This window comes from Saccopteryx bilineata, chromosome 3, assembly GCF_036850765.1.
Source record: "Saccopteryx bilineata isolate mSacBil1 chromosome 3, mSacBil1_pri_phased_curated, whole genome shotgun sequence".
NCBI classification, from domain to species: Eukaryota; Metazoa; Chordata; class Mammalia; order Chiroptera; family Emballonuridae; genus Saccopteryx; species Saccopteryx bilineata.
In genome coordinates this window covers 158,876,078-158,898,910 of record NC_089492.1, presented here as the reverse complement: position 1 = coordinate 158,898,910, position 22,833 = coordinate 158,876,078, and the positions used below count along the sequence as shown (strand labels likewise).

The 22,833-nt window shown below is 38.2% G+C and overlaps 1 protein-coding gene across 5 annotated transcripts in view; it reads left to right on the top strand.

Annotated features, from left to right (window-relative positions):
* The first annotated feature begins 245 nt into the window (after nucleotides 1-245).
* IL1RL1 (interleukin 1 receptor like 1) overlaps nucleotides 246-22,833 on the top strand; it is a 29,358-nt gene continuing 6,770 nt past the window's right edge. For 3 of the 5 annotated variants that reach the window (XM_066264873.1, XM_066264870.1, XM_066264874.1), the window contains exons 1-8: nucleotides 13,304-13,392; nucleotides 14,178-14,386; nucleotides 14,912-15,122; nucleotides 16,398-16,572; nucleotides 16,664-16,826; nucleotides 18,158-18,229; nucleotides 19,653-19,794; nucleotides 19,882-20,027. In XM_066264873.1, the coding sequence (XP_066120970.1) occupies nucleotides 14,311-14,386; nucleotides 14,912-15,122; nucleotides 16,398-16,572; nucleotides 16,664-16,826; nucleotides 18,158-18,229; nucleotides 19,653-19,794; nucleotides 19,882-20,027 (985 nt within the window). In that variant the 5' untranslated portion in view covers nucleotides 13,304-13,392; nucleotides 14,178-14,310. Of the gene's footprint in view, nucleotides 310-8,777; nucleotides 9,099-13,303; nucleotides 13,393-14,177; nucleotides 14,387-14,911; nucleotides 15,123-16,397; nucleotides 16,573-16,663; nucleotides 16,827-18,157; nucleotides 18,230-19,652; nucleotides 19,795-19,881; nucleotides 20,028-22,833 lie in introns of those variants that run through there. The other 2 variants (XM_066264871.1, XM_066264872.1) reach the window with 2 other exon arrangements.

Below are 22,833 nucleotides of genomic sequence, written 5' to 3'. Positions count from 1 at the left end.
TGAGAAAGTCATCTACTGGGAGTAAAATATGATCACCTATTGAAATAATATGAAAGTTTGGAGTGTAGTTTCATCAATGATCTTTCAAATAGACTAGTGAAAACAAGTTGACATTTAGGCACAGTACAGTTTATCGGTTTCATCTTATCAGTAACCTGGTTCCTGTGTCCTCATTGATAAGAAAAATGGGAGGATTTTAAAGAAGGTTGGCTTTGTTTTTAGCATAGAGCTGTTAGAGACTGGTTAGAGTTAATAAACACTTGTTGGTAAGAAGTTGAGGAAGAAAGGGCTCTATTCCACTCATTGATGGTAAGTGTCTTTAGGGGTATTTTTCAAAAGTGCTTTTATCTCAAAGAGAATGGGGTTTTAAAACAAAAATTTGGGATAAAAATAATATTTTATATCAATTTTTTGTTTATGAATAATTACTATTACCAGTGGGAATCTTGGGAAAACCAAGTTATAGACTCAAGTTACTAGAAGACTTGTTTATATAACCTGGAGCTTTGTTCCAGGTATTAGGGAATGTCTGATGGAAGGTAAGTAAGGAAGGGGACTTGCAATGTATATATAGGGTGCTCACATTCCAGAATCATTCTTTATGGAATCCACTAAAATCCAGAAGTAAGATCTCTTTAGGTGGTACAGGAGGGAAGAGAATTTAGGAAGTAAGGAGCTGCAGGACAAAGGGATGAGGGAGAGGTATGTCGTGTCAGGAGAGCAGTCTACCATCAGAGAGAGAAAATATGGGGTAGAAAACAAAAGTGAGGGCTAGGAAGAGGTGGGTAGATAAGGGCCAGTCTTGTTTGGAGGTGGCTTGAGGAACGGTGGGTTATATATCTTCTTTATAGAAATATCTATGGATAAAATGTGGTGATGAAGGGGACTTGAGTAAAGGATGGGGAGACTCTAGCCTCTCTGGAACAAACTTGGCTTTAACACACTTAGGGTAACATAACAGTAAAGGCAACCAGTAATTATTTGCTGAGAGTCTGCTATTTGCCAGACCCTGAGCCAAGTGCTTTTTATATACAATATCTTATTGTTCTTATTATAATTCTGTGAACTAGGGTGAAATTCTGGCCTAGATCACTTAAATACTGTGCATGCAGCAATTCATGCTAGTACTGGTAAGAGCTTATGCTCATGGCAGCATAGACTGAATATGAGCATAGAATGGTTGGGTTGAGTCAGTGGAATCAGCTGTGGTGCTACGTGTGGCTGAGCCTTAGGTGAAAGGAGACAGTGTCCTGATGGATAAACACAAAGTGGAGATAAGGTTCACTAGAATATAACTGAGATTTTGATGAAAGCTTCTTCCTAAAGTGGATAACTTCAAATTTCAACAACATAGACCCTATCCGAGATCTCATGCATCTTCGAACAACTTCTTTAAACATGATTTAAAGAAGTGCCTGTTTGAGGTCACTCTTAGCTGGGCATCAAGATTTCCCCAAACCCCCTCTCAGAAACCTTGAAGTAAAAGTGATGAAGGGACCAAAGGTGGAGTCACTGTGCACTGGAGCCTCTACCCTTTTGGTCTCACTGAACACAACCAAGGCTCTCATGAGTGTGGTTTATCCCTGGAAAAGAGAAAAAGGATGACACCAATGCATCTGAGGTTCCTGGATGCACTCTACACTCCTCACACTCTCTACCTACCCCCAGCACCAACCAGCACTTTCTAAAATCTTCTTCACCTTGAGTCCTTAGTTGGTCAGAAAAATATCAGCTACTGTCTGCTGGAAGCTTGGCTAACTGGTATCTGCATGTCTTCAATTCTCTGTCTGAGCAATACTCTTAAGTTTTAAATAGAATCACAGACTGTCTTGACTCTCACATTCAGGAGAGATGAGTTTCCTTGGGTTTCACTACTCTGTGGAAATGGTGAGCATAGAGGTAAGAATGGGGACTTCAGTTGTGAATTCTCTCATCTTGACTCTTCTTGAGTAGGATTCTGAAAGAATCTGGGCTGTCATGTTCAAAATTGCTTCATTTCAATTTTTATGAGCATTGCTTTCTAGAAATTTAAGCATTTTTCTCTCCAACAAGTTTCTTTTAGATCACTGCTGACATAAACACCAACTTTCAGAAAACATCAGAGAAAACCACTTGTTCTCCTCCTTCTTCCAGTGGTAGGATTCAGCCAGTTCACACTAGTTTGGTTTAACTAATTTTTTGTTAAGTTTGGTGAACCAGTTGTTAAGATAGCACTTGCAACCAGGGTTCTCTCTAAGGTGGGCGCCTGGGCAGCCACCCAATGTGGAAATCACAAATTGTCATTCTTACTCTTTTTTAACATTCATCTGTGCAACAGTGTATTCTAAGCACCAGTAGTAATGTTCATTCTGTCCATAGGTGAAAAAAATTGCAAGTGAGGATGCCAATCAAAATGCAATATGGAAATATCTTAAATAACAGTTTGGTTGTTTTTGGTCAGGTATTATTTAATATTTTTTCTTTAATATTTTAAAACTCTTTCTCATATCATAATCTAGTTTTTTGTACCTCTTTTATTGTTCATATTTACATATTAAATGCATGAAATAATAAACTAACTTTCGGTATATCTTTTTTTTTATACTTAATACAGTCATTAGGGCAGAGAACTGGTTGTTAAATTATTTGAATCCCACCACTCCCTTCATCCCTTGTCCTCCTTGAAAGTATGTTCAACTCCCAGAGGGTTTTCCCTTAAAACTTAGGTAGGCCATGCTATCTCTTGGCTTGAAAACATCTAGTGGTTTCCAACTCGCTGGAAGAAAGCCAAAGTGTTCAAAGTGACTCATGAGGTCATACATGATTTGGTCACCAGATATCTCTGACCTGCTCTTATCTCTCTGTCATTTCTCATTCTGCTGAAGTCACATGGCTCCTTGCTGCTCCTCAAGCACACCAGTTACACTTCTGCCTTGGGACCTCCTCTCTGCCTTCCCTTTCTGCTTGCTCTCTGCTTTTTATTGAATCCACCTTTCCAGTTAGCTTTCCCAGGTCATCCTACTTCAACTGCACCTCTCTGACTCCTTACTTTTCTCCTCTGTTTCCCTTTCTCTCTAAATATATCCCATCTAAATACTTTGCAAATATTTTTAACTTATTTATGTTTTTATTGTTCTCCTTTTCCACTAGGATATAAGTTGTGCACAGGAAGGTATTTTTGGTCTTTGATGTTCTATTTGGTATATTTCTGTAGACCCAGGATCTAGAATGGTGATGGACATTTTAAAAAGAAGTACTCATTGGATGTCTAGTTCCAGTATTTTGCTTGTACAAAGCCAGTTATTGCAGAATTTATACGTATAACAGTACTAGTTGTTAAAACACCAACATTGTTCTTTACTGATTACTCAATAACCCCTACCTCAGTGCTCCCAATACCCTCCCTTGCCCTTCCTTTGGACCTCCTCCCAATCCAGAGAACACAAGGATTAAGTGCAGCTCCCTCTCAGTGGCCTGTGTCCTTGTGCCTGGTCAGTGTCTACTCGTGCTGTTCCTGTCAAATACTTTGGGTGCCATGTTTTCTCTCACAAGAAGCTACAAATAAGGCTGGTTGATTGTTCTTAATCTCAGATGAAAAAATTGAAATAAATTCAGTGGGGAAAATTGTGTAAGATTTTTTTTTTTTGAAAAGACAGACTGCAAAACTTGTTCTGGACAACTTGTTCTTAAACCATTTACCAAAAACATTGATAGTTTTCCTCTACAGATTATTTATTATGGAAAGTTTGATGATAAAATATTGGTGAGGCCTTTAGTGAAGATATCTCATGGTATCTCACAAATGAATCTGGATCTCAATTTCAGTACAGTTCTCTTCTTATTACATATGTGGAAAAAACATGACAATTTTATTTTACATTTCATTAATAAATAACTAACATTAAGTTAAAAGCACAGATATTAGCTGTTAAAAGAGATTTTATTATTATATTCACACATGTAATCAACATCTCGATCAACATAGAAAATATTTTTTCTTCCAAGAAAGTGCCTCTCTAACCTTTTCCAATCAAATTCTCACAATCCCAAGTGTGATTATCACACTTGTGATAATCACATTATGCTGTCATTGGACTTCACGTAGTGTACTATGCAGTATGTCCTCTTCTATGTTTGGTTTCTCTTCCTTAGCATACTGTTTTTGGAGAGAGGGGCAAGGTTTTATTAATTTTTAACTTGTAACAAACTCAAAATTATAGCATGTAATATTTTTGAGATTTATTATTATATTATATCAGTAATTCTCTCTTTTTTATTGCTTAATAGTTTTCAATGCCTTTCCTTATGTATTATCCTGTCAATAGACATTTGGATTGTTTTCTGTTTTTAGAACTATGAATATGGCATTTATGAACATACTGTATTTATCAATGTTTTGTGGACACGTGCTTTCATTCTCTTAAATAAATCCCATAAAGGCAGTCATGAAGTCAAAGAGTAGATGTTAACTTTTTGTTTTGTTCTGTTTATAAATTTATGGACATTTAAATGTGTATGCAATAAAATAAACACATTTTACGTGTAAAATTCAATAAAGCTTTACAAATGTATGTCCTATAAAACTATCTTCTCAATGAAAATATCATCCCATAAATTTATCGTATGCTTCTCTAGAGTTAGCTGGCCCTCCTAATCATCTGTCCCAAGTGATCACTCAGAAGTTTTGCATTTTACAACATTATATAAATGGGATCATATAGTGTATGCTCTTTTACAACTTTTCTCCACTCCACATAATGTTTCTGAATGCATCCATATTTCATGAATCAGTAGTTCCTTCTTTGTTATTGTTGATTAGCTTTTATGGTCGAATAGAAAATAGTTTATCCACGTAGACTAATTTAACATGCATGTTAATGGTCATCAGGCTTCTATGAACATTTGTGTACAATTTTTTTTTTTGTGGGTACATGTCTTTATTTCTTTTGGGTAAATCCTTAGTAGAAGAATTCCTGGATTACACTGTAAGTATTTATTGAAACTGCCAACTATTTTTCAAAGTCATTTACCATTTTACACTCCTATTGGCAATGTATGGGAGTTCTGGTAGTATCACATCCCATTTTCATCCACACTTGGTATTGTGAGTCTTTATAATTTTAGCCATGAAGTATAATATAATTTTGGTTTTAATTATTTGCATTTATCTAATGACTAATGAATTTGAGCATTTTTTTTCATGTGCTGGTTGGCTATTGATACATTTTCTTTTGTGAAATCTCAGTTCCAAGGCTTCTTTTCTTTTAATTGGGTTATTTTGTCTTCTTTATATTAACCTATAAGAGTTCTTTATAAATTATAAATACATATCTTTCATCAAATGTATAAATTGTAAGTTTTTTGTCTGACTCTGTGGTGTGGCTTATTCAAATTTTATTTATGTTTTTTGAGGAACAGAAGTTCTTAATTTTGAAGTCCAAGTTATTTCTATTTCTTTCACAATTAATGATTTTTGTATCAGTATAAGAAATATTTGTCTTACTTCAAATTATGAAGATTCTCTACTATTTAAAATTCTCTCTATATAATCCATTTTGATTTTATTTTTGTATATATAATGAGATAAAGATTTTTTTTTCATATAGAATGCTAGTTTTTCCACTATCATTTGTTGAAAACACTGTTTTCCCCATGGACTTGTGTTGGTACTATTATAAGAAATCAATTTACTACCTACGTTTGAGTCTATTCTTGGATTCAAGGCACTGACCAAGAAGTTGACAGACTTGTCTTATGGATTACTGGAATGAGCTTGCTCTTCCTTCAAGCACAGAGGAGGGCTGAGGAGGGATCAGTATAGTGCATTTATGGATTGGCAAGGAGGACACAGAATTGTGGAAGAGGAGTCAGAGAGGAGATGGCTAGCCTCAGATGTCAAAGTCCCTCATAGGTGCTGCAAGTGTGTTGACATTTCCTTTGGTAAAGTAGAAGGACATTGGAGGCCTATATGATTCAACTTAGGTGTTACCAGGGTATCTAGACCCTCTGTACTGAAAGGAGTCTAAGGATATGCACCAGTGGAAACAGTGGGAAGCTGTTGATAAAAACCAGGATAGAGATGACGTGGCTCAGGCAAGAAGGTGGTGTTGGAGGTGGTGGTAGAGAGTAGTTGCAGTGAGGATGTATTTTGAAAGTGAAACCTTTGGACTTCTTGATGAATTGCATCTCATATTTGTGAGGAAGAGAAGAATCAATCATGTGTGGAGAACTGTGGCTAGAGCAGTGAAAGGATAGTATTGCCATCACTGAAATAAGAAAGACTAGAGGAGAAACTGCTTTTCTTAGGGGAAAGAGAGAGAGTAGGAGATCAGGAGTTTAGTTCTGGAGATACTGTATTTTTCATTCCAGCTTTTCCTTGCATATATACCAGTTTTTTTGTTTTTTTTTTAGTTTTTAAAGGCAAGAATTGGGTGAAGCCCAAAGGAGAGTGGAGGGGAAGAGCTGAGCATAAATACTCCTAGAGTTTGGAGTGTGGCAAAGAAGAATAAAAAAATAAGTCCTTGGGTTGAGGAGACACAGGAGCTGGGCCCAGAGCCTTCTCCCAAATCAGAGGCTGGGTCCCCAATCCCACACACAAGCTCTGCCCCCATCTCTTATAGCAGGCTCTACCAACATTTCATCAGAAAACACAGAAGGAAAGTGGCATCTAAAACACTCTCTAATAAAATAAAAAACTTCTCCTTATTGAGTGAGAACCTGACCCACTTAAATTCATGTATTTAACATGACAAAAATGACTTGATTTTGACATGGTTTACAGTAAGATGAGACCACAGGTGGCCAGCTCTAAAAAGTGAGACGTTTTATTTTTATTTAGCTACTGCAGCAGCTAAGAGACCCTTAGAGAAGCCTCGCATAATACTTTTGAAGTTATGGAACATTTTGGTGCTGCATTCCAAATGTACGCAGCTAGCTGTTACACTGCCAATGGTGGGTTTTTTGTTGTTGTTGTTGTTCATTCTGGTTTTTTGTTTTCTAGTGAAAATATCAGAGAATTATATTATGAATAGAGACATGCAATATTTCAAAACTGTCAGCTCCAAAACAGAAAAAAATAAATGACACTAGAGGATTTCTGATTAATTTTGCAGGAATTGAAGGCTGATCAAAATCTATTTACTTATTAAAAGTCTTTGCCTTTCAAATTCTGTCTGTTAAGTTACTATCAACTATTATATTTTTGTATTGGATAGTATCACAGTAGTTAGAAGCCAAAATGGTTTAGTTCTTTATAAAGAAGAGGTTTAAGGAAAGTTAGATTAGTTTATTTTGTTTGATATAAGAAGAAAAGCTTTACTGTTCCAATTGCTCTTTTTTTTAGTTGACAAAAGCATCTAGCTTTTGAGAAAGAAAAAAGCCTTGGCTTTGAGGTTCAACAAGTCTGGTTTAACCACAGACACAACTAGGTGAACTGGGCCAAACTATTTAACCAGTCCCATCCTTTGGTGTTTATTTTCATCTGTAAAGTTTTAATGATGTTATTGATAAGTACCTCACAGTATTGTACTTTGAGTGACAGTATTTAACTGTTGAATGGGTGACTGAATTATTTTATAATAATAATTAGACTTTATTAAATGCTTCTATAAGATTTTATAGGTATTATGTTAAAATTCTAACTGAACTAAGAAAGCTTATTTAAAATTAAGAAAGCAATGTAAATGTGGCCAAGTTTAATGAATAAGTGCCTAAATAAAATTTTTAAAAAGATATTTTAAGATACAAAATATAAGTTCATATTCAAGTCTAAGAACATTTGAGTTTACACTATTTTATTTAACACAACATTATCTAGAGCTCACACTGTCCCATGCATGCCTCCTCCTGATTCTGTGATCTCAGTGCCAAAACTCATGTGATCTTGATCATAAGAACTTAGATAACTAACTTGAGAATAACAGCAAGCAGACCTTATTCTTGTACTTATGCCAAACATCTCACAGTGAATTTTCTGGTAATGACAAGACTGTATCTTTTCTATCAGAGCACATGACTCATGTCCAAACTCTGATTAATGCTGTGCAGATGGGGAAGCTTGCTTAAGAGCATTCCTAGTCACAGTTGGGGATGAGAGTTAGGGGTGAAGGGTAATGCTGTAGTAAACTCCAAAAACCCACTCTTCTGTTGTAACACCTCCTCTCTTAACATTCCTCATCTGGTGGCATCATGATTCAGTGATTAGGCATCTAGCTTTTGAAACCAGCCTGCTTGGGTTCAAATTCTGGCTCTGCCTCCTAGCAGTATGTGACTTGAACAAATTGCTTAAACTTTCTGTAGCTCAGTGTCCTTATCTATAAATTGGGGATAATAATAATAGTATCTGCCTCATTGGTTTGTCATGACAATGGGGGTGATACATGTTAGTCACTTCAAACTATATTTGGCATAGAGATCTAGAAAAAGCTTAGCTATTACTACTACTACTACGACTACTACTACTGTGTTGGTCTGGAATTAGTCCCTAGATCCTTCTGGGATATGCTGAGTTTCAAAATTAAGTTGAATTTACTCATAATAGAGCCATACCTATGTATAAGCCATAACTATGTAGAGCCAAAACCAAATTTGTAATTAATATTTGTTTTACATGGGGCCCAAGAATTATTATGTTCTTCCTGGTAGGCCTATGCCAAAAATTGTTCCCAGCAGCTGCCAGTTTCAGATAAAATTATTAAAATAATTTATCCTCACAAAATCACCTAGCCCCAAGCCATTTTCAGTTAAGTTGTAAAAATAACTAACTGGACATGAATCACAATAGTTTTTGTGCTTTCTAGCCTTCCATCCCCAAGGACACAAGTGAATTATGAAACAACATTCATGAGAACATCCACCAGACTTATGGACAAGCTTAACCAGATGCCAGCAACTTGTGCCAGCCATTCCCCTACATAACCTCTCCCCTACCTTTGTTCAGGGAGGTTGTCTTTAAGACACGACCTCCCACTGCTCAAACAAGCCTCAAATAAATACTCTTTTTTAAACAATTTTGATCCTTCATAATGTTTTTCTGGCCATACCTAACATTTTGGTGGCCTGTACGGGAAGTCTGTTGTCCACTCCTTTTCCTTGTCGGCCCAGAGCTTGCAGAGACAAAGGTAAGTCCAATTATTCTTTCCCATCCAACTCAGGTAGATTTGCCTCCTACCTCCAACAGAGAACCTAATACTAGACCTACCCAGCCTCTGGAACCAAGACCCTCAGCTTGTGGGTACCAGGGATGCTCACTCCCCTGCCAGCTATTCCCTGTACCTGGTCCATAGGGAACTCTGTGGGGATGCCCCTTAGTCTCCCTCTGGAGGCCCTCAGAAGGTTTGAGTTTTGGACTTTTCCTTTAATCCTACCTCACAGAGGGAGCTTTGTCCACCTCAGTTCTGCCCAAAGATTCTCCCTTGGGATGTCTCATGAGCAACCTCAAAGCAGATATTTTATTTAGACTAAACTTCGCTGCAAATGCCTCATATTCTTTTGTAATATGGCCTGGCTAGTATAGATTAGATAAGGGCGAGTCTAGGCCTACCAACAAGACCCTCTACTTCGATGTCTTCTGGGATCTTGATAATTTTCCCTGCAGGCAGGGAAAACGGAGTAAGGTCCCCTATGCTCTGGCCTTCTTTGAGCTGTGCTAGGACTTGTCCTTACTCGCCGTGAAAGCAGAGACACCACTCCTCACCTCTGCCTCCTCCCACCCTCCTCCGACTAAAACCCCCTGATCTTTCTCCCCCTCCTCTACCTCCTTCTTATGCCTCCAATCTCAATACCTTCCCTCACCACCAAACTGAGGCTCTCACCAAGGGTTAGGAGATTCAATTAATAGAAAGCCTTGGCCTGACCTGTGGTGGTGCAGTGGATAAAGCATTAATCTGGAATGCTGAGGTCACCAGTTCAAAACCTTGGGCTTGCCTGGTCAAGTTTGCCTTGGAGTTGATGTTCCTGCTCCTCTGCCCTTCTCTCTCCCTCTCCTCTCTAAAATGAATAAATTAAATAAAAAGAAAATCTTTACTCGATAGTACTTAACAGAAATAGAAAGAATTAACTAGAATTTTATTTTTTACATACAAAATTAGAAAATGCTGGTTCAAAAAATTAAATGAATAAAAAGCATCAGGATGTACTGTTCTGATTGCACACACTTGGTAGAATACTCTCATTCCTGTATCTAGATACTTTGGACATTATTGCTTTGGAATGGAAATATTTAAGAAGCATTCATTTAAATTTAAATAGAATAGAATTGTGGATCCTGAACTTGTTTCTTTGTTTTGTATCCTGTAACATCTGGCCATGCTAATTGTTACACTCTGTATTTGTTCTCTTTTGTGCTGGAGGTCAAGGAGCAGCTCTGCTATTAGGTTTGCTTAGGTTTTATTTCTGTGTCATCACTCCTATCCTTGTATTGTATTTGTCTTGTTTGTATCAGGTCTGTGAAGTAGAAGTCAGTTTCAGTTTGAGAGCTCTCTTCTGTCTATGTGTCTGAAATCTTGCTGTTCTACCCACACTGGCAATCCTGTCTTTGCCATTTGGGCTTTTTGTCATCTGGACCTTGTAAACATCATTTGTTATACTTTTTGGTATAAGATAAGAGTCTAAGATTTGTGTCTCAGTCCCTCCTTTAGGAGGATTTAGTTTGCAGATATTCATTTGTTTCAACTCTTGTCTGTGTCTTGAATTTTGTTTTAAAATAAACAATTTGATCTCAGTTCCACAAAGGACCCTTAGGTCATGTTTTAGCTGACTGGTCAACTTGCAGCCAGACTTTCTTTTCCAGTCCCAGGGAAATGGATGGAGGTTCCATATATTCAAGCCTTTATGGCTCTCAGGGATGACCCTAAGCTATATAGATCTCTCTGTAATTTCTACAGAGCCTAAAAGAAGAATATACCCAGATAGAAAAATTTCCAAAATGAGTGAACTAGTAAAAGGCCCTCAGACTTCCCAGATGGAACTCCTAGACCTGGCCTTTAAGGTCTTCAATAATCAGAAGGAGGAACAGAGACTAGCTCAAACCCAGGCTAGGTGTTTGCCCAGGTGGTCTCATAGGCTGTAAAACCACACAAAGGCCTAAAAGGTCCCCCAAAATTTCAGCAGAAATTGTCTGGCCCTCCACCAGAGACCTGGCTTCAAGTGTAGACAGGAGGGACATTGCCGCCACTCCTGCCCCAAACCTACGCCACCAACCAACCTCAGCCTAATTTGTGTTATTTGTGGGCCATTGGAACTCAGACTGACCACGGGCCCCTCAAAACATATAGGCCATCCCTTCCCAGCCCCAGTCTCCCCTGGTATAGGTCTGGATACAGCTGTGCTTCTTGGCATCCTGGGGGAAGAACAAGACTAACAGAGCCTGGCCTCGCCATAGGCCTCCACATCCACCATCAGAATGGTGGAGCTTTGACCATTGTTTTCCTATTAGACACATAGGCCACTTATTCAGCACTCTCCAAAATCTTGGGACTGCTGTCTCGTTCCTCCTTCTGAATTATTATTGGGGCCGATGGTATTCCCTCCAACCTGCTGATCACCACCTCCCTCCTTTGTCACCTAGGAAGTCACCCTTCTACCTTCTCCTTCCATATTCTTTTTTGATGCCTCACTCCCACCATTGGACAAGATATCCTCACCAAATTCCACACCACTGTTACCCTCTATACACCCTTCCTGCTTTCTCCCTCCCCTGATACCATCTTCATCGAGCTTCTGTTTAACAGTCCCTCCTCCAACCCCAACTCCCTCACCTCAACCCCAGATCCAATGCTAGATGACATAGGCGCCAGAGTCTGAGATACCTTTCAATTTGTTATGGTTGCCCACCATTCCTCTATTTCTATTTCCTTAAAAAGCTTGTCCCATGCCTGACCAGGTGGTGGCACAATGGATAGAGCATTGACTGGCGTATGGTTTTCTGGGTTTGATTCCCAGTCAGGACACACAAGAGAAGTGACCATCTGCTTCTCTTCCCCTTCCTCTCCCCCTTCTCTCGCTCTTCCCCTTCTGCAGCCAGTGGTTTGATTAGTTTGAGTGTTGGCCTGGGCACTGAGGGTGGCTCAGTTGGTCCCAATGCATCAGCCTCAGATTTTAAAAATAGCTTGGTATTTGAGCATGGCCCCAGATGGGGCTTGCCAGGTGGATCTAGTTGAGGTGCATGTGGGAATCTATCTCACTATCTCCCTTCCTCTCACTTAAAAGCAAACAAACTCAGCATGAAGAAGTTACAGAAGACAAACATTTGGCCATATTCCTAAGATTAATTCTACAGACAACAGGGGAGAATTTTTAGGCCTAAATTAAAGGTTGTTACCAGCAGTAGCCATTTCCAGTTAAGATTACAAAAATAACTGATCCTAACAAAATTATAATAGCCTAACCCAAGCCAGTTTCAGTAAGGTTGTAAAAATAACTTACTAGACATGAATCATGATAGTTTCTGTAAGTTCTAACCTCAGACTGAAAGGAACCTTCCATCCCTGAGAGCACCGTGAGAATGTCCGCCAGGCAAATGGACAAACCTAACCAGATGTCAGAAACCTGAGTCAACTACTCCCCTACATAACCCCTCTTTTGCCTTTGCTTGGAGAGGTTGTTGTCCATAAGACACGACCTCCCACAGCTCAAACAAGCCACAAATAAATATTCTTCTTGATTAATTTTGACCCCCCCCCCCCTGACTTCTTTCCAGCTGAAACTAACATTTCCTGTCACTGCCTTTGAGGTGCCTTATTAATCACAGCATCCTTCTGGTTCCCTGAACTCATTAGAAAAATTTTCTTTTTCCATTCAAAAGAGAGCTCAACATAGTCTTAAATCTGAGAAGCTGGAATCTGTTTTTGAAATTGCGTCACATTCTGTACTGCAAACAGAACATTTCTAGGCCCCCTTCAAGGCATGCTTACTTCTCATGGCTTGTCGCCATGTTTGCACCAATCTGCCAAGACTGGCCGAGCCTGTCCATCCAGTGCCTGCCAGACAGTGTCAAGGAATTATCTGAAAGAGCAGTTTCAAAACCCCAAGATTGCAAGTTTATAAGAGCTGAAAGGGTCATAAAATGAGGGCAATAAACAGCAAGCATTATTTAGTTTAAGGAATTGATGCTAAAATAGAGGGAGGTAATTTGCTTACTTCTTCTAAAGAAATGTCCTTCTTAGGTTTAAATATTTATGTACCAAGGTTAAGAATTCTTGGTACATAAGAGCATTTTTGAACAAGTCATAAATTTTGGTGAAAAATAAAATTTCTGAGTGGGTGGAGTGATGACTTTAGGATGTCTTTTTTCCCTTTAAAATAAAAGAGAGTGCTTATACATGAGAAGTCTGGAAGGAAGGAGCCACAAGGCTGGAAATTATTCTGAGCTCAGTTCTTATCTTAGAGTTCATTGCATTCTGTCCTTCAGTTTGGGTAAGCATCAATTACTTATCTATAGTTTGTAATGAAAACTTTCCCATATGTTTACTAAGAAAAGTATTAATAATTCGTGTTAAGAGGGAATGTGCTTTCTTGAAATACAGTAAAGGTAGTTGTGTTTATTCTTATATTTGCCAAATTCTACATTGGTTCCATCACTTGCCAGACCTTTTTAAGAAAAAAGATATAGTTAAGTGATTCTTTTGCTGAAAGAGCAAAGAAAAGTATGGTAATTGTTTTCTACAGACTTTCAAATATTTTTAGAAAGTCTTAGTGAGTCCTGGGGACAAACTGAGGCAGGGACAAATTTTTAAGGATTTTGTATAGTGCCCAAGCCAATTATTTGATTAATGTTTCACCCATCCCTTTCCTATATTCTTTAGTCATTTTTTGATGACTATTAGCCTGTGTACCCGAGTGTGGGTCATATATGAGCACAGCTGCCAACCTGTATGGACATTTGTAAGTTTATATTAGCATTTATAATATTGTATTTTTCAGGGTCTATAAAATTTAATGACGTTAATTTTTTCACAAATTAGAAATTTCTTTTCTTTTCTTTTAATTTAGCTTCTTTCAGTACATTGTCATCAGATGGTGAAATAGCATGACCAATGTGAGGTTCTTCTACACAGGCATGCTTGTCTGAAACCCTCCTGTTATCATATTTATAGATTGTCAAGACCCATTGATTAATTAATTCTCCTGGGTGTTATTAAGCAATTAAAACTAATGGTTAAAAATATTTTGTATGTGATGTTGTATGGTTTATTTTACAGAAAACGCACAGACAACTCTTTCCGATGTTAAATCTTAAGTAGCACCATCACCTCCTTGGAGAGACCTTTACCATCATTGGTCAGGGATTTAACTCGAATAATACTGAACATCAGTTACTAACACTTGCTCTAGATGAATCAACTGAGAATGAGACGTCAGGTTTTGGCAATTCTAACAGTTCTTATACATTCTGAAGCAGCTCAGTTTTGTAAGTATTGCTTTTCAACTATAATTTAAATTTTTTAATCAAATAATTTTAAGGACATTTACCTTGTTTTAAACTGCATATGCAGTAGTTCTGGTTGAATTTTAACCTGGAATGTTCACTTGTGTTCTACAGTTATTCTTCATCACAAATCTATGGATACAAATTCCTCATAAATGCATTATAATTTTAGTTTTTCACATTCAAACATGTCAAAATATAGCAGGGTCCCTGCATGTAGGAGGCATTGTGTTTGTCAATTGACAATATATTTTGTGTAGATTGATGGGGCTGCCTTTCCACTGGAGCAGTCTGGGGGATTTAGCTTCAAATTAATTCAGTAATCTGTAGTATCCATTAAAATATTTCCTAAAAGATCTTAATAATTCATTTATTCTTTCTAGTTAAAGTATCACAAAGTATGACTCATGTCTAATTTCATCCTGGAGGATAATATCTTAGAACATAGGAATTGTAATCTTTTTATATGATCATTTCATAATAATAGTCATATTTTTTTATTTGCAGACAAATTGTCCTGGGGCCAGGAAAATGAGGCTTTAATTGTAAAGTGTCCTAGACAAGGAAAATCTCAATACCCTGTGTATTGGTATTACTCAAAAACCAACAAAAGTATTGCCACCCTGCAAGAAGAGCGTGTGTTTGCCTCAGGAGAACGTCTTAAGCTCCTCCCAGCCAAAGTTGGAGATTCCGGAATTTATACTTGTATTATCAGAGGGTACTATCAGCCACCATCATCCTCAGGCTTGTTCTCTTTTCTTTAAGAGTCAATAGTCTGACCTGCCCTCATTTTTCTTCCCTTTCTGATCAAGAGAGCCGAGACCAAGACTCAGTCACTCAGTTTTGGCTGGAAGTATGAAAAAAGTTGCACAAAACAAAAACAAAGAACAGTGACCTAGGTGATGGGCAAAAGAAGGCATGTGGTTGGTGTAAAGGGGTAATTAGTGGCTAGTGCCTTACACCTGAGAGGTCACCTAAAGAGGATAATGAAATTGTATGTCTGTAAATTACTTGCTCTACATACAAACTGTTAAAAGTCTTGATTTTGTGCCTGTATTTGGTACATAGGAAATGTCAGATGAACTGTATTAAAAAGCAGGATATTGTATAGTTAGGTGCCTACATTCTGAAGACAGCTAAGTTTCAGTTTCAATTTCATGCTCCATCACAAGTTAGCTGTGTGAAGCCTGCAGGTGATTATTCTGTACCTCAGTTTCCTCATCTGTAAACTGCATACAATAATAATACCCAGCTCAAAGCATTGTGGGAATAAAAGGAGTTAATGTTATTATCATGAATGCTACATGGTGAATTTTCAATAAATATGAATTATCTTTATTATATTGGGTTCTTGGCATTACAACAGATAGAATGTATAAAGAAATGGTTGAGGGAGTCTTTTTTGGGGCTGCCATAAGGGTTATGTTTTACTTTGAATGTAATAAATAGTATTTAAAACCCTAGATTTTAATGATTATTATTTTTGTGTGTGTGTATTTTTCTGAAGTTGGAAACAGGGAGGCAGTCAGATAGACTCCTGCATGCACCCAACCGGGATCCACCTGGCATGCCCACCAGGGGGCGATGCTCTGCCCATCTGGGGCATTGCTCTGTTGCAACCAGGGCCATTCTAGCGCCTGAGGCAGAGGCCACAGAGCCATCCTCAGCGCCCGGGCCAACTTTGCTCCAATGGGGCCTTGGCTGCGGGAAGGGAAGAGAGAGACAGAGAGGAGGGAGAGGGGGAGGTAAGAGAAGCAGATGGGTGCTTCTCCTGTGTGCCCTGGCCAGGAATCGAACCCGGGATTTCTGTACACCAGGCCGATGCTCTACCACTGAGCAAACCGGCCAGGGCCTTAATGATTATTTTTAAATGAGAAAAGCCCACTATAGATCAATTGTTTTAAGGAGAAAAACAATGATTAGTACAAACTAGATTTGGATAAAGTTATTTCATAATATTTAATAACTTTTTGAAATTGATTTATTTTAACAGTCCCACCTTCAATAAGACTGGATATGTGAATGTCACCATATATAAAAAGCAACCAGATTGCAATATTCCAGATGACCTAATATATTCAACAACCTCTGGAACAGAAAAAAATTCCAAAATATATTGTCCTACCATTACCCTCTACAATTGGACTGAACCTGTTGAATGGTTTAAGGTAAAGGACATTTTGGGGAAATAAATGAAAATTATACAAAATAAATAAGAGTAAAGAATTACTGAAAGTATAATGGCATTTCTTATTTCAGAATTGTAAAGCTCTTAAAGGGTCAAGGTACTATACACATGAGACATATTTGCTAATTGATAATGCAACAAGTAAGGATGTGGGTGATTATACATGCAAATTTATGCATCATGAAAATGGAATGGATTACACTGTGACAGCAACCAGATCATTCACAGTTCTCAGTAAGTTAGTGAATTTAACAAAATAGAATATTTGACAGAAGATAAGGTGGGGGGGGATGGGGCCTTTTTTGTTGATTTTCTTATACTTTTTCCTCCTCCCTGATACCTTTTCCTCCTTCGTTTTGTTTTTCACATTTTCTACCATGACCACTATCAAGATTTAAGAAATTTCAGAGGGAGATTGTACTACTAACCCCAAAACACATGTGTTCTTTAATTTTTGACTTACTTTTTCAAAGGTGATGTGATCTGAAAGCTAACTTAAATTTTTTCACTGGCACTTCAACTATTTGAAGAGGAAGATGAACCTTTCTTCTCCAAATTTGTTGTTACAAATTTTGTAGATAGAAAAAAGTTTATTTAACTCTACAATAGCTAACTGGATTAGAAGTTGAGTGAGAAGCTTCATAAAGACACGTATGTGTTGTTGAGTGGCTTTCAATCCTGGTTTGCAATGCTTACAACATCATCAAAGACCTCCAGTAGGTCATTTAATTCTAATTTTGCTTAAATTTTACTTTAAATTCTATAAAAGCTCATTTAGGGCAAAGACTCAAAATCAAGAATATCACATCTATAAAGAGTCAGGGCTCCTTAGCCTAGCCCTACCTTGACTTATAGATGGAGAGGAAGAAGCACCTGTATGTATGGCAGATTTCTGAGGGCAAAGCAGTAGTGTGGAGAAAAGTTTTGTTTAGAATTCTTAAAAGCTCTGCTGTTGCAAAATGAACATCAACAGATCACATTTCTATGAGCTCTTTTCATAGATTCACACAAAAATTCACAGGGGTTCTTAATTATATATAGTATCCTAAAATCAGTGGGAACCAAGGTCTGTGGAAATGCAGCAGTGGTCCAGAGGGTTCCTTTTCATGGTCTCTGGGCATCAGGGCCACAGGAAATTAGCATTTCCAAATAGAATGGGTCACCATGGTGGGAAACTGTGAGCAAAAGTGTGGACTTATGTGTTTTTCACTCTCATGGGTCCTTTGAACTCTTCTTCTCCATAGTGTGATGTTTTTTCTGTAGAATTGTAGTTTTCTAACAACTGTTAGGTCATATGATTAATTTCATGGGTTAGACTGGTGTTTGTTTAAAGAGATAAAAGAATAGAAAATATCAAACAGCATCATAGGTGGTAAGAGGAAGTATTACCTTTAAAGTTTTTATTTCATTTGTGTGTGTCTCTAAGTGTGCATATTTATTGGCATTGTCAAAAAATTTGAGAAACATTGTTATGAAATAGAATAGAAATATGAAAATACAAGTTTTATATTAATGATCATCCAAATGCTGTTCTAATATTTATATTCTCTTTTTGTCTTTTTAAGATGAGAAAAGCTTCTCTTTCTTTCCAGTAATTATAGCACCCCCACAAAATGAAACAAAGGATGTGGAAATTGGTAAGAGAACTTTAAGAATACTGTAATGTTGCCTGGAAAATCACCCTTGGTCTGAACTCTCCAAGTTGGGGTCAAGCAATGAACATAGTGGATCTTGAGTGTTAAATGAGATGTCAAGGGTGGAAACACCTGCCTCGGGCACTTGCTAATATCAAGAACATGTAATCATAGCAATACAAAGCATTTATACATGTATTGCACTTCATAACTCATGCTTTCACATGTGGCTTCTCTCCAGGATGTAGAAATTTTTCCCACTTTACGTTTGTGAATAGTCTCAGATAGGACCAATATGTGCCCCAAATTGTGAATAATCAATAAGATAGATGAGAACCCAGACTTTCTACTCTATCAATTTCTGCCTTTCTTGGTTCCTCACTAGAGGTGGGGTACAACTCAAAGTTTTTAGCTTGTGGAATGTCCTCTCATGACCAGGTCTTCACCTGCATCCTGACCCATCTGTAACCACGTACCCTGTGCTCACATCACACTGACACTGGTTGTTACACTGATATGCAGCATCTTTACATTCTTGTCTGCTTTTGTTCATGTTCCTACTCCTCATCTCTCAACACTGAACTCCAATATCACCTCTTTTGTGAAATCCCCCATGCCATCCTCCTTTGCTGTCAGGGAGCATGATCAGAGTCTTTTTTTTATTGGAGCCCAGGGCCACCATTTACTTATGCAGTACAGCAGCCCTGCTCCCTGCAATGCTTTCTTGCTGTATATTTTCATGTCACTTCATCAATCCTTCCACCAGAACATGAGAATATTTTGTGCTCTAATTGTTTGTTTATACCCTTGTCCCCATCAGAGGGATGCTGAGCTCCTCATCCTTCTTCAGATGCCTCATTCTAGACACAGGAACCGAGGGCTCAAGAAAGGATGGTTGAATGCATTTCCCTGTGCCTTCAGCTGCAGGAAGACAGTTTTATGCTTTCACATCTGAAAGGAGAAAGTCTCAAGTTAAAGGACTTTAAAGTTAAAGGAATTGGAATGGACAGGGCTCTTGCTGGAAAGTTACATATTGGAATGTTAGCTGAGGCAGGTGGAACAGTTTTACTTACCTAGAAAGTGATGAGAATTCAAAAAGAGAAGAAACATGTGGAAGAGCAGTTAAAAAGAAGTTCCAGTAAAGGGGAATATTACATTTTAACGTGGGGTTAGTGAAACTAGAGTTATTTGTCTCTTTGTATCATCTTCTGGTGAGAATGGAAGGGAGCTCAGCTTCAAACCTAATTGTGAGTGAAATAAAGACAACTGGGCAAGGAGGAGGCAAAAGAAGCGCATAGAAAGGGGAAGGTGCAAAGATGAGGAACGGAAATGGTGATCAATTCATGACAAGGTGATCAACAATTTTTTCACATTAAATTAAATACTATGTACAAAATTTAATTCTACTGGTGAACTTCTCATCTAGGAAAAACAGCAAACATGATTTGCTCTGCTTGCTTTGGGGAAGGCTCTCAGCTTGAGGCTCAAGTTCTATGGGAGGTTAACAACAGCAAAGTTGGAAACTTTGGTGAAGCAAGAATTCAAGAGGAGCAAAAGCCAAATCAAAGGTATTTCTATATTGCTGTTCAACACTCCCTTCATTTCCCACCTGCTTGAAAATGCAAAGTAAGCTTTGAAAGTAATTATTTTCTTAGTTCTAGCAATGAACAGCTTTGTCTAAGCACCAGTTTAAGAATAGCTGATGTGACAGAAGAGGATTTGTTGCTGAGCTACAACTGCCTGGCCCTTAATTTGCATGGCTTGAGAAGTCACACCCTAAGACTAACGAGAAAAAAGTCAAGTAAGGAGTATTTCTGATACTTTGGTTAACCAAGTTTGTTGTATTAGCTATAACCTGAAATCATTTTCTTAGTGAAAAAGGTGTTGCAGAGTGGTTCCACAGGATTCCATCAAGACAACGGAAGTGGACCATCTTTTAAAATGTGCTTCTCCTTTTGAGAACTGACCATCTGCAGTTAGGTTTTCTCAAGATGTTTCTGTTTGTCTGATTGCTTCTCTACTGCTTTACTTCCTTCTTCTAACTCTCCCTTCCCCTGCCTTTTTCCTCCTCTTCTGCCTTCCTCCTGCTTCTCTCCTCCCATCTGTCCCCATCTGCCTCCAGTCCACTGCCCTCTTCTGACCTTCTCCATTCCTTCCCTTACCTCTTCTACCCCCCCCCCCCCATCCTCTTCCCTCTCCTGCCTCCTTTTGGCTCCTCTTCCACACTCAGCTGCTTCCTTGGTCATCCTTCTGCTTTCTAATTTGATCAGCGTTCCGTGCCTTACTGAAGGGTAAAAAACACACCAACAGCAAACTGTAAACATGATCTTCTGTTGATTTATAATGTTTTAAACATGCTCCCTTTTATAATGTATTTTGTGTCATAAACGCATGCACACACACACACACACATTTTCTCAGTGAGACTGGCAAAATAAGCAAAAAGGTAAAGTATTTAATTTCTGCCTATTTTAGTAAGGAGATTTTATTCTTATGCATTGCTTATGTTGTCATTTTACGAATGTTCTCTGGTTACATTGGAATGGAGTCATTTTCACCTTAAATGCACTTGGGGATTTTATTCTTTTATTTGTATTGGCTACCTTTTACCTGTTTTTCAAATCAACATGGTTATACTTTGTTTCAACAACTGTGTAAGTTAAACAAAAGTTGTTGCTACTGTTGTCAGATTGTCACAATAAATTCCTTTATTTCTAATTGTACAATAAAAGAAATTACAGCATTGTCTTTAATTTCTAAAACAAAACCTTAAAATTATTATTAAATATAATTCAATAAATATTTGGTAATCATAAAAACAAAATGACACATTTATTTATTGTTTCCTATGTACCAGGACCTAATTCTTTTTTTTTTTTTTAATTTTTTTTCTTTTCATTTTTCTGAAGCTGGAAACAGGGAGAGACAGTAAGACAGACTCCCGCATGCACCCGACCGGGATCCACCCGGCACGCCCACCAGGGGCGAAGCTCTGCCCACCAGGGGGCGATGCTCTGCCCATCCTGGGCGTCGCCACGTTGCGACCAGAGCCACTCTAGTGCCTGGGGCAGAGGCCAAGGAGCCATCCCCAGCGCCCGGGCCATCCTTGCTCCAATGGAGCCTTGGCTGCGGGAGGAGAAGAGAGAGACAGAGAGGAAAGCGCGGTGGAGGGGTGGAGAAACAAATGGGCGCTTCTCCTGTGTGCCCTGGCCGGGAATCGAACCCGGGTCCTCCGCATGCTAGGCCGACGCTCTACCGCTGAGCCAACCGGCCAGGGCCCAGGACCTAATTCACATTTTTAAAAAAATCAATACTCCATGAAGAAGAGACTGTTACTAACACATAATTTTAAAGATGAGGAAATTGGGGCAAAGAGAGGTTGAATAACCTGCCAAGTACTTGAGTTATAGCATCAAGATTCAAACACATGTAGTTTTTCCTATTTAGAAGCACTGGAAAGTATTTAGTGCTCTGTTATTATATTAGAAAAATTATTTATACATGTATAAAGTCATTAATGCTTAGGAAGATACTGAACTTCAATTTTCTTTAATGTCTTGAATTAACTTCTTTCCTTCTGTTGAAAATAGCCAACAATATTCATAGTTACTTCATAATAATCTCCATAAGAAGTGTAGATTCCCTGCATGCATCCAGATAGGAGTTTTAGAAAAAGTGAGCTGAGGAGGAATCCTATTGAAATGATATGCTTAGCAAGTACTGTATTTAGCATTTAAACTGATGATGGTGCAGACAGTAAGTTCTCCGATAGTTTTCTGTCCCCTTCCCTTGCCTTACCTCTCCACTTTGAATCACTTCACCTTGGCCATTTGTGATCTCGCAGTGTTGAGTACATAGAAAGCTGATGAACAATGAGGGGAATTTTTGACTATGGGCCAGTGCTTTTCTGTGTTAAACCTGGGATCCCCATGCTTTGAGATTTGAGATGAAAATCAAAAGAAAACTATATGACCAGTTCTCATTTGAGATTCCTCTCATGTACATCGTTAAGTGAGACTATTTGCGATCTATGATATTTAACAGTTCTAAAGAGGGAAGTAAACCTAAAACACCAAAAATATTACCAAGAAGCACAGTCCTTATAGTCAATTTTTATATACCTGTTACAACTACTTGAAGGTGGGGACCATATTGCATATGTATTTTATGAAGCAATGAGCACAAGATAAAGTTCAGTGATGACTAAATAGTGTTCAGTGTAAAGTAAGTTAGCGGTATGTGGGACCTATAACCCGGTTATTTGACTTCTCCATCAGACAACGTTAGAGGCTTACAAGGCTCTTGTTTCTTCTCTACTTTCCTAAGCCATCAACTCCAGATTCAAGAAGTCCCCAAGACTTGTTGATTCTTCATAATGCCCCCAAACACTAAGCTAGTCTATTCCTTTTTCACTATTACACAAGTTTGAGCCCTCCTACCACTTACTCCCTTTGAGCAGGGCAGAAACTTCCCATTCATTCTACTTCAAGTCTCTTTCCACAGAAACAAGCCTTCCACAGCCATCAGATTAGTACTGCTTGAAGATCACCTTCACTTTTAGCAACTCATTCAGCACTCTTTAATAGTTCACAGGATCTTCAGAAAAA